This window comes from Onychostruthus taczanowskii, unplaced genomic scaffold, assembly GCF_017590055.1.
Source record: "Onychostruthus taczanowskii isolate IOZ18803 unplaced genomic scaffold, ASM1759005v1 scaffold25, whole genome shotgun sequence".
Classification (NCBI taxonomy): Eukaryota; Metazoa; Chordata; class Aves; order Passeriformes; family Passeridae; genus Onychostruthus; species Onychostruthus taczanowskii.
The window spans coordinates 5,443,101-5,454,918 of record NW_024499796.1 but is presented as its reverse complement, the minus strand read 5'-3'; the positions used below and the strand labels follow the sequence as shown (position 1 = coordinate 5,454,918).

Below are 11,818 nucleotides of genomic sequence, written 5' to 3'. Positions count from 1 at the left end.
GCATCTGGTCTAATGGGAGGTGTCCCTGCCTATAGCAGGGGAGGTTGGGAGTAGATGATCTTTAAGGTCCATTCCAATCCCTTAACATTCTAAGACTCCATAAAAGGTGATACAAAATCCTGAAACAATCTTTATTTAATGTAATATTATTGGCATGTTAGTGTTATGGATATTCATCTTGAGAGGACTGATTCATGTACCACAGCAAGGAGAAGTGGAATCACTGAGCCCTTGGTGCTTCAGATCCTCATTTAACATGAAAATCTCTTCCTCCCTCTCAGGTTGAGGTGGATGCTGAAATTATCATCAAGGGTTTCTTCAACCTCCTGTTTATGCATGCTTTATATAATTCTTTAAAAGAACATTGCCTGTTGATACTATGGAACACAAGTTTCAGTACAGAACAGTTTAAAGAGGAGTCAAAGCAGCCACGCAGGCATTTGTACTGTAAACATTTTCTTTCTCCCTTCAATGTCAGATCATAATTCAATGATCAATGTCAGACTGAATTTGGAACTAGTCCTCCATTCAGAAAAAAACCCCAAATCTCTATCACCACCATTGTTTTAACCAATAAAGGCACTCTCCCTGAACACACACTGGACAAGCAGTTTTATTTACAGACCAGCTTCAGCTGCACCTGAAATATCACAACAAATCAGATTCCCTGAAACCTGCCTGCTCTTCTAGGGAAACAGTACTTGATCAAGGTAGTAATTAAGGATACTTGGGCTGTGCAGAGGGCCACTCACATTTGAACCTGCATTATCACTTGCTATGACAAATAAGGTTTCTTCCGTTAGAGAGGGACTTTGACAAGGGGCAGTGGCTTCCCACTGACAGAGAACAGGGTTACTTGGGATGTTACCAAAAAATTCTCCCCTGTGAGGATGGGGAAGCACTGGCACAGCTTGCCCAGAGAAGCTGTGGCTGCCCCATTCCTAGAAGTGTTCAAGGTCAGGTGGGACAGGGCTTAGAGCAACCTGGTCTAATGGAAGGTGTCCCTGCCCGTGGCAGAGGTTGGAACAAGATGGTTTTTAAGGTCCCTTCCAACCCAAACCATTCTATGATTCCACCCAGCACAGCTCAGAAGATTTAGCTGCAGGTACAGCTCCTAATCTGACTGCCACCTCAGCAAATCCTTTGTTACTCTTGCATGACAGAAACATCTAGAGATCTCCTGGCCATGCAGATGGCTCTTAATCCTTCTTTTCCTAAAACAAGAACAAACTGATCTTCAGGGATATACCAGAGAGATCTCATGCAAGACAAGCCTTTCCAATAACTGCTCTGCATTTGTGATTTCAGTGTAGGCCATGTTCTTTGGGTGCAAAGGGTAAGGTAAGAACACAGATCTCACAAAGGAGACAGAATAAAGCCAGCCTTTATCCTTGCAGACCGTACAGAATCAAATCCTGAGAGAACCGTTTACATGGAAGAGAGAAAGCAGAGCGCAGCCTCGCTGCTGTCAGAGGAAGGGTGCCTTCTCCAGCACTGCAGATTCCTCCAGTCCCCTTAGCACTAGCTTTACAAGATTCTATTGCAGGAAATATTGTCACTTAAAAAACAGTATCCAGTGTCTCAGTCAGGAAAACACTTCAGGTGACATGGATGAGTAGCAGAAGACAGCATGAGGCAAAAGCTGGTCAGGCCTACATCTGACACAGCCATAACACCAGCCAAGAGCACCTTGCTTTTACAGTAACCTGCTCTGAGGGTGCTTCTTGTATGAAAGAAGCCTTTTTGCTGCATTCTTCAGTTCAGAGTGTCTCCTTTCCAGCAGCATCCAAAATCCCTTTCTTTTACCTGTCCCCATCCTTCTACAAACACCCAGCTGGACCCTTTTCTCACAGCAACATGATGTTCCGAGCGGGGTGCTCTCTGTGCCCACATGTCAGTCCATTAGGTGTGACCAGTCAACTCTAAAAATAGAAGCCATTTCTTCTGAAGTTTTCACCATGCAAGTACTTCAGGGGGGCAGCTGCAGTTGGCATCAGATGGCAACTCCAGTTTTTTCAATGACTTCTTCCATGCGCTGGTACCAAGGCTGAATATTGGTGTGAACCATCATGTCATCAAAGGCTTCCAGCCCCTCCATGACCCGGAGCACGCCGTACACTGCCTGTGAGGAGCAGAGAGGTCAGAACAGCACTGAGAAAGCAGTGGAGAATGGCTTAGGGTACAAGTGTCTCAACAGCCAAGCCAGTATGGCTCTTCCCCTGTCCTGCCATCTGATCCATCCTTCTGATTAGCAAGGAGTGAATGGCAGAAAGGTAATTAAGAATATGCATGTTTTTCCATGAGGAAACAGTAAGGAAGGATCAGGATCTACGTGCAGTTATGGGGAAGTCCCCACCATGTGAGAACTGTATTACTGCACAAAGGACAGTGTATCTCATGTAGCTCAGCTTCTCTGCCTGTACTTGTATTAACCATTTCACAGAGATGAGCAGCAGGATGATTTTTGATCCACCTGACAATAACCACAGGGATGAAGCCCTTACCAGGTCAGCGAGGTTTGGCTGGTTCCCACCCATGAACAGTCGATTTTTGCCAACAGCTTTCACCCACTTGTTAACTGCTTCATACAAATCTTCTCGGACATCATCTCGAAGCTGGTGTCTGCATAAAGAGAAGAATCAGTTTGAACACAAAAGTTTGTTTCTTTCTTTAACCTTCTATCACCTCTCACCTTATGGGCTGGTCTTGGCTTGCAAGTAAGGGCAGAATTTCAGAGTGAAGGGGCAGTCAGTAATTAAATAGTGGATGAATAGAGGGGTTTAGTACCTCCAGTTACAGAAGTACAGTTGTTACTCATACACGATTAAATGGTTCCGTTTAAAACTCCGAGGTTCTGCCCTTTGACAGCTAAGGGGTTCACAGCTAAGGAGGAGCTATTTCTCCTCTTGTGTACTTGGTGCTTAGTGATACCAACCTTTTCTTCAGCCTCTTGCTAACGAAGAACATGGCAACAGCCCCCACGTATTTGGCAAAGAGACCTTCCAAAGTGCCAAACTTCCCCTCACGGACAATGTAATCAAAAGATGCCAAGGCTTCTTTGGGGGTGCGGTAAACATTGGGGGAGATGAGGTGAACAAGCCAATCGTCTGCCCACTTTCTCCACTTCATTTCTTCCCTGCAAGTAGTCAAAAGAAAGTACTCAGTGAAGGAGGTACAGATAGAAGGGCTACAGGAGGCAGGATCACAGTTGCCTTAGCCAGAGATCTTTCCAAGGTCAAACACTCCTACCCTGGTACTCTGGTGACCTCTCTATAACACACTCAGCATCATTATCTTTGGCAAGGCTCCTCCAATCTCAAACTGAATTTAAGACTAAGATAGGGCACTAGGTTCTCTGCCCAATATGAGAAATAAAGCAGGAACGGAAACTCCTTCAAATAGCAATCCTCTGTGGCACAAAGGAAAGGCCAGGAAGAAAACTGGAGGCAGCTGAAGGCCTGTGTGACCATGGTGGTGGTAACTAGGCTAACAGCTTTGTTTTAAATTATCTAACAAACACAGCAAACCAAATAATGAGGCTTGAAACACTAACAGGGGTGTGACAAGACTTGTCAGCCCTAATGGGATTTTACATCTACATCAACCCTGAGTATATATGGAGCAGGCTGTGACCCTAATTGGAGAGCCCAGAAACTGAAGAGCACTTACACTCTCACTTCTTTGACAGGATAGACTCTCTTGGTCTCCTTCTCATCCAGCATGAGCCAGTATTTATTCTCATACTCAAGCACCTCCTTGCCTTGCTCAGTCACTGTTTTAACAGCTGGATAAAAGGACACGATTTCTTCTAAGCTATTCCTCCTGTGAAAAGAAACACAGTTAGCACTGATCTGGCTCCTACAAAAAAGGAGCAAGAGCAAAGGCCAGATTGAAAGATACACACTATAAAATGTATTATTCTAAAAGTAAGTGCACAATGTTCCAGATTCTATTTGAAAAAAAAAATACTAGAATAGCTACTTGAAAATAACTATTATTAGTGCACATACCTTTGTCTGTGGCAGAACAAAAATTTCTGCAGACATAAAACTTCCTACCATTCTCAAGCAGACCTAACCGACAGACCATAGGCACAACAATGCCATTTCATTCTAGATGTTATAACTGGCTAATTGTAAGATCAGTTCCAGGATTAACACTAGTCCATATGTAAGTAGGTTTTGTGCAAACAGAATCTCACAGATGAGAAAGTACTTCTGAAAGGTACAAGCTTTGCTTTACATCACACACATCACAACATATATAGGCATCACCCATAATATCACAACCAGGCTCAGGTCACCCAAAGCTTCAGAGCCTGAGGTCAGCAAGAGACTTACAGCACTCTTCTAAATCTCTACTTAACCTGGGCCCTCCACATTCAGCTCTTCTCTCATTACCCTGTTTTCTTACCTGGAAACAAGGTAGGTCTTTATTGCACTGATTATCACCGAGGAGTCGTTCAATTGCTGAAAAACAGGATTAAAGCAACCATTTAAAAGAAACTGGTTAAATTGAAAAGGAAATTCTTCAAAACCTATTCCTCTGCATGCTGAGGCTCCAAGACAGGTAGACTTACCAGAGGGCTCCCAGCATTGGCTAGCAGGATGGGCACCTTTCTGTAGGAAGAGAATTTGATCTCTTTCCTCATGATCGGGTTCACTTCCACAATTTCATAGGGCAGTCCATGATAATCAAGAAAAGCTCGGACTTTGCTGCAGAAAGGACATGTTTTATACTGGTAGAGAGTGAGCTGCAGGCTCCCTGCAGGCAGCTGGGGAAAAAAGAGAACAGAATATTCCATTTTCTGCTAAAAACATAAACACGACCTTCCTTCCACCCTGATTTCTGTCCTGAATGTTCTGACATTCAGTGTCAACATCTGATCATGAGCATATCTTGGCTATCAGATGCTTGCTTTAAATGGCGTCAAATATTTAAATATTCACCATCCACTGGGACCAATAACCTGTTGCTCTATACATCTATTTAATGTGCTGGAAACTCCTACTCACAGCCAGGAAAAAAAAAATAAGTTAAATCCAGACAGTTTATCCCTTTATGGTTTCTATTCTGTAAAAATTTTATAGAAAACCAAAACCATTTGCAGTAATATTCAAATAAACAAAAATAAAGCCTTTACAAGACAATCCCTCCCTCACAACAGCCTCTGTTGAGGCCACATGGTGGGAAGAGCAGAGTTTGCATTTGATTTTAGGCACGTGTCTGCCCAAATTCGCATTCCTGGGATTAACCAACCTGGGCACAACTGGGACAAGGCAGGGAAAGCCCAGGGCGACCAGAACATCAGTTACGGGATGTTTGGCAAAGCTGCTACACCTCACCCACAGGCCGTGCCAATCATTCCTCACACATTAAACAAATGCAGCCACCCCGCTTTGTTTCTCATTTACAATTTACTGTTACACAACCCTGCGCGGGTGCTGCGAAAAAGCAGCAGCAGAAAAAGCTCCACACCCCCAAGGAAGCCCCTCACTGACAGCCTTTCCTTACAGCTCCTCAAGGAACGCTCTGCCAGGGGCCTCCCAGACCATTTCAAGCTCTTCCCTCACTCAAACCGGGGCAGAAGGAGCCGCTCGGTCCGCGGGGAGCCGCTGCTCCCGGGGGCCGGCTGCCGCCGCAGCGGGGTCCCCGCAGGCCTCGGGGAGGGCACGGCGGGGATCGGGGGGAGCCGGCGTTACCTCAGCGGCCGAGTGCTCCCGCAGGCGCTGCCGCGCCGCCAGGCACAGCCCGGCGCTGCCGCCCAGCGCGAATGCAGCGCCCAGCACCAGGCGGCCGCCGCCGCCGCTGCTGCCTGCCCGTCCCGCCGCGGCGCCGAAGGCTCGTCCCGGGGCCCGCAGCCGCCAAGCTGGCGGCAACAGCAGCGCTCCAACCCGCCAGACGCGGCCGGCACCCGCCATCTTCGGCTGAGGGCGGGCGGAGAGCGGCCGCTCCGCCCCGGGCACGGCGGCACCGCCCCGGCACGGCCGCGGCTCGGGGCTCGGGCGCCGTGCCCGCTGAGGGCGCACCCCGCGCGGGACACCTAACACGGGGCAGGCCCGCTTCCCTGTGATTATCAAATCTGAGAACACACTAGAGTCTGAAGTGGGAATGAAAGAATCAGTTAACAGGGTGAGGGAACTGGGCCTGTCCAGCCGCGAGGAAAGGCAGCTGAGGGGATTTCATCGATGTCTTTCAGTGTCTGCAGAGAGGGGGAAGAGAATGGATGAGGCCGTGGTGCCGAGCAATAGAACAAAAGGAACGGGCTGGAACTGATGCACAGAAAGTTCCACCCGAACATGAGCACTGTTACCCTTCTTTCCTGTGCAGCCCTGAACAGGTTGCCCAGAGAGGGTGTGCAGTCTTCCTCACTGGGGACGTGATGCACAGAAAGTTCCACCCGAACATGAGCACTGTTACCCTTCTTTCCTGTGCAGCCCTGAACAGGTTGCCCAGAGAGCAGTCTTCCTCACAGGTTGCCCAGAGGGGGTGTGCAGTCTTCCTCACTGGGGACATTCCAGAACTGTCTGGACACAATCCTGTGCCGTGTGCGCTGGGGTGATCCTGCTTGAGCAGGAAGGTGAGACCAGATGATCCACTGTGATCCCTCCCTATCTGACCCCTTCTGGGATTCTGTGGTTCTCTGCCCAGTGGGGCTGTGGGTTCTGACCAGCACATACCCACAATGCAAGTGCACATCTCCACACTGAAAGTCATCATCTGTTTTATTAATATGTGGTTACATCCATTCATTACACTTATATTCAATTTCCCTATTTGGAGTGCAACGCGAGCCTGACTCTGCAGCACAGCAGGGTTATTACCCACAGAATGGAGAAGTGGCTGCAACATTAAATGAGATTATGACCTTTTCTTTTGTCTTTGTCCCAAATACCGAGTTAATAACAGAATTCTTGATCTCAGGAGCACTGCTTGAATCAATGTTCTAATTATTTTCATCCCAGTGTCTTCTCCCCCGGGGATGAAAGCACCACACAGCGATGAGATCTCCTCAAGGTGCGGCTGATACCAGGCCAAAGACAGGGAAGGGCAAAGTGAATCGTTGCTTTAGGGAAGAGGAGTGTGAAGGTGACCTGAGGCTGGTTCAAGCCGCTTAGTGGACGAAGCAGAGCTGGAGACAGGGCTGGAGTTGGGAGCTCAGCAGCAAAGCCCCAGCCGGGACGGGATGGCCCGCAAGGAGAGAATGCAGATTTATCCATACAGAACATCACTTGTGTGGGGAAAGAAGCGCTTAGTGCTGATGGCGGCCCCTAAGCGGGGGAGTTCAGGAGGACCTGAGGACACTTGGGAGGGCAAGGACGCAGCCTAGCGTTGGGCACGCGTTTGGGAAAAATCCCCGAGGAAAGGAGAACGTAGCGCTGACCCCCGGGGCCGCCCCTGCCCAGCGCCGCTCGCCGCGCCCGCCCGCGCGCCTGCGCCCCGCGCCCTCCGCGCTAACCACAGAGTTCTCCGCAGCGCCGGCCTGCGTGACGCGCAAGGCGCCCTGCCCTCCCATTGGCTGGAGGCCCCGCGCGTGCACGGGCGCGCCGTGCGGGCGGCGCCGAGGCGCGGGCGGGCGCGGCGGGATGTCGGGGCCCAACGGAGACCCGCACGTGTTGGGCGGCGGCGCCGGCGACGAGGGCGACGAGGGCGGGGACACCTTCGAGGAGGAAGGTGCGTGGGGAGAGCGGGGCCGCCATCTCGGAAGGGATCCCGTGGCGCAGGATGGCCTGGCCTGGTCCCCTGGGCTGCGGGTGGCAGAGCGCAGGTGTGCCCAGGTTGCCCAGATGTTGTGCCGAGAGCGGTGCCCATTGCCAGCCATGCACCCGCTGCACGGCAGTGCAGCTGAGGGGATGCAGGGCTTGATTCCCACCCAGCCATGGGGCAGCGAGCTCCTACGCGTTGCCCTGGGATGGATTTTTTTTCTTGTGAAAAAATGGTTGTGCCTTTGTTGGTGTACCGGGTGCGGTCGGGAAAGAGGATGTTCAGGTTTCGAAACCACAGGGCAGATCTGGGAGAAGCTGTCATGCATGGAAAAGGGAATTTAATCTTGGCAGATTCCACTTGGGGGCATTTCTGCAGTGCCTGGGTATGACCTTGGGTATGCCGATTCTGATATGCCCTGTCCGGTTAGAACCAGCCCCTGGAGAAAGTGACACGGCAGCGGAGCGGTAATGTGGACGTAGAGGTCACTCAAAACTGGAATTCTTTCAGAGTAAGCACTTTGCTACTCTTCTGTTTTAAATGGTGGAGTTGGGTTCTGCTGTTTCCCAAAATATTCTGTTCCCAGATGTGACCCACACAGGTGATTTTAGGAGTTGTGTCTGGGATCTAGCTGCTGACAGGACAATCATTTCTGCACACCCCAAGTGCGTTCACTGCTTTGCATCGTCACAGTGATTTGTATTTCATTATTTTGAAGAGCTAAGAGACACATTGGATGTGATGGAGAAAGTCACTAAATTGGATGTACATCCTAACTAATTGGGTTGTTCAGCTTGTATTTAACTGGGCTTTGTGTGCAGTAGCTGGTCATAAAGGGCTGCTGCTATTTCCTGGTCCAGTGGGGCTCAGGCTGTGGATCTCTTCCTTCATCTCAAGTAGGAAACCTGATTTTTTGTCAACTGTTCTTGTAAGAATGTGGAGGAGTTAAGGCAATTGCCATGCTCCTGCTCAGTGTTTCCAATAGGGACGTAGTTATATTTCCACAAAAATCCACCAAGCTCGCAACAAACGGAAAACAATCAAAGGTTTTTACAGCTTATTTTTAAATGGTTAAATTTTTTTAATTTCCCAAAGCTGAAGAAATTCTATAATGTTCATTTGAGTTTTAGGCATGGAGAAAATTCAGCTTCTGCTGTGATTACAGACTTCTTGCCAGAAGTAGTTACCATGTCTGCCTGGGATCTGCTCACCCTTGCACTGGAATTTGGTGCACCAAACTGAAGAGCTGTAACTCACGGACCTTGGAAAATGCTGACAGTTTGAAAAATACTGATATCTGCCACCTTTTGGGAAAGCATGTGTTTGTGGGATTGATTTTCAAATGCAAGAACATCATCAGTGCTCTCGCTCATAATGCCACCTCTAAGTATACCTACAAGGCCAAACTTTTATTAATGAGCTCAAATGCAACATTACACAATTCTCCAAAGAATTAAAGGCTGCAACACTCTGAACAGCTCCAAAGTGGTTATAAGAAAAGGAGGATAATTATGTTTTTATAATGAAACTTCTTAGCTATTAATAATGCAAATGACATCAATGTTTAAATAGTCACAGTTCTTTCAAAGCTGCTGGAAATGGCAGTGCCTGTACCTGGTGTGCTGGGGCAGAGGGACAGCTGAGAGGGGCAGAGCTGGTCTGGGGGATTTCAGCACAGCCTGACCCTCCTAGGGTGCCCAGAGCACATCCTCATCCTCCCTCCCCTCCCCACATCCTTCAGCTCAGCGTTCCAGGCACTGTGAGTGTCACCCTGGGCTCAGAGGAGCTGGGTGGAGAGGAGCCAGCCCCAGCCCATGAGCTGTGGGCTTCTCCCACCCACACAGGCATCCTTCCCTGTCCTGCAGCCCCTGATCCTCACAAACATCAGCCCCCAGGTCACAGCTCCACCTCTGCTCCCTGCACTCACCCAGCTGTGTGCCTTCAGGAAGGAACATGGGACTGGCTCCATCTGGGGTCCCCTGCTGCTCCCCAGGGGTCCTGAATAACCTCAGCAGTTTGTCTGTTTTTTCAGTTTGGGTTTTTTGTTCTTCTTCAGGATTGTGTGACTATTGCTTGGAGCAATCCAAAAGCAAGTGTTGCAGAAGCACAGCATTCTTCAGCTGGGTAACAGTGCTAACACACCCCACTGTGAAATGCCATTGTACTGAGGGAAACTGCTGCACGTGAAACAATGCTGTGAATAAGAAACTGTACCTAGAGAATCAACTGCCAGGATCATCTGCAGTGAGTCTAGGTTTAATCAGAAGTACCCAAAGCCTTAATAGAGTATGAAAACCCTGTGGCTGAACTCAGTGCCCAACACTTACCTTCCTGTGGAAATAATTGTGCCACTACCAGCACCTTTGGGCTCATCCCCTCCTGCCACAGCCATGATGGCTGCAGTGTTGTGGCAGCCTGACTCCAGCCAGGCCTGAGTGAAGCACATCCCAGCCTGGAAGCCTTACCCAGTTCACAGAAAATGAACCCTACAACGTGCTGATAAAGTGTCTGTACAGTCAGGAAAGGTGATTCCAAAGGCAGCTAAAAAGGCTGACTTGTCTTTGGGATATACCTGGTACTGTTGCAGTCAGCACTCAGCCTATGGCTGGCTGTTTGTGTGTGAGATCTGAGGCTGTCAGATGTGCCCACAAGGGTTTGGACTGCCCAGGTACCTTGCCTTAGATCTTGTTACCAGTGTTCCAGCTTCTCAATGGCCTAATTTGATCAGGGAACAGAGCACATGCAGGATGCAGTTGCATTTTAGTTCACCCACCCAGGGGCAAATAAGACACATGCTGTGGGCATGTTTTGCCAGAGCTCTCACTGCCTGCTCTGACTGCAGTGATATTGTACTTACATTATTCAGTCTCTCATTTCCCTTGCTTTTAGAATATGCAGCAATAAACTCCATGCTGGACCAGATCAACTCCTGCTTGGATCACCTGGAGGAGAAGAATGATCACCTACACATCTGCTTGAAGGAACTGCTGGAGTCCAACCGCCAGACCCGGCTGGAGTTCCAGCAGCAGAGCAAGCAGCTGAACACAGGAGCTGATGTGCAGGGATCCCAGCCTCCTGCCTAGAGTCTGACCACACACTCTCAGCTGGTGTTGCTAAGGGGACAGTTACTGGTCACCAATTTAATGTAGAACTTGAATAGCAGAGGTGCCTCATGTCTGTTACTTGTTCCTTTCTGTGTTTGTGTCCTGCCGTTCATTTCCATGTTGTTTTCCTTTAGCTGTGAGACAGGTGCAGAAGCACAAGGGTGGCTATAGGAGAGCTGGGTCTTTCTGCTCCCCAACATGAACCTGGCACTCACACCTGGTTAAAGCTGGTTGTAGGAAACCTGAGCCCATGCAGGAAGTTTGCAGGCAGGCCCTCTTCACAAAGTGGAAAAATGATCTCTGCTCTCTTTTCCTTAAATCCAAGCAAAGAGTATTGTGGCTCTACAGCCTTTGGCAGGGGCTGTCCTGACTCCAGGCTTGTCCCTAAGTGTAACTTTGATAACAGCCCTGGAGAGGGAGGGCCTAGGCCTTGAATCTACAGCTTCTTCTCCCTTAGTCACATCAACTGTGATTACAAAATACTGGCACATGGTTCCAGATCACTGGACACTTCCACTCCATTCCAAGCAGATAAGACAAGCTACCAGGGTGGTGTTTCTGACCATTGTAACTGGGAACTGCCCCACTCTTCAGCTGCCATTAAGGACCGAGGTGTGGAGAGGCAGAGCAGCCTGGTTAGCCCCCACCACAGCGTCAGCAATAGAAAGCAGAGCCCTCCCTGTACATTCTGACAAGGCACGAGAGGTCTGGTCTGTACTTTGTGATCTTGTCAGTATGTCCTAGAGCCAGCACTTTTGAAGAAGTCTTAACTGTTCTACTTACGTAGAGTTAAAGGAGTTTTTTGGAAAGTTAAAGAGGTTATTTAAAAGAAATGTGTTTTATTAAAATCAGTTTGAAACAAACTTTGTTCCTGAGAGTCTCCACTATGAGAACAAATTGGATTAAGCGTTGTAGTATTAACAAAGGACCAAGGTGCATGTTTTTGCCTAGCTTAGGACTTGTCCAAGACTGCTTGTCCAACAGTGTGTGTCCTAGAAAGGAAAGTGTTC

General features: G+C 48.9%; 2 protein-coding genes across 2 annotated transcripts; one reads left to right on the top strand and one right to left on the bottom strand.

Annotated features, from left to right (window-relative positions):
- Positions 1-1,366: 1,366 nt before the first annotated feature.
- PTGES2 (prostaglandin E synthase 2) lies at positions 1,367-5,952 on the bottom strand. The gene is made up of 7 exons (XM_041406884.1): positions 5,703-5,952; positions 4,580-4,774; positions 4,414-4,469; positions 3,670-3,822; positions 2,936-3,136; positions 2,505-2,622; positions 1,367-2,122 (listed from the first exon to the last, which is right to left on the bottom strand). Exons 1-7 carry the CDS (start codon positions 5,919-5,921, stop codon positions 1,994-1,996), a joined length of 1,071 nt encoding a protein of 356 aa, XP_041262818.1. The 5' UTR covers positions 5,922-5,952; the 3' UTR covers positions 1,367-1,993.
- A 1,583-nt stretch (positions 5,953-7,535) lies between these two features.
- BBLN (bublin coiled coil protein) lies at positions 7,536-11,671 on the top strand. Its single transcript, XM_041406789.1, has 2 exons — positions 7,536-7,674; positions 10,594-11,671. The coding sequence occupies exons 1-2, from the start codon at positions 7,587-7,589 to the stop codon at positions 10,785-10,787; spliced, it is 282 nt and encodes a 93-aa protein (XP_041262723.1). The 5' UTR covers positions 7,536-7,586; the 3' UTR covers positions 10,788-11,671.
- The last annotated feature ends 147 nt before the right edge of the window (positions 11,672-11,818 follow it).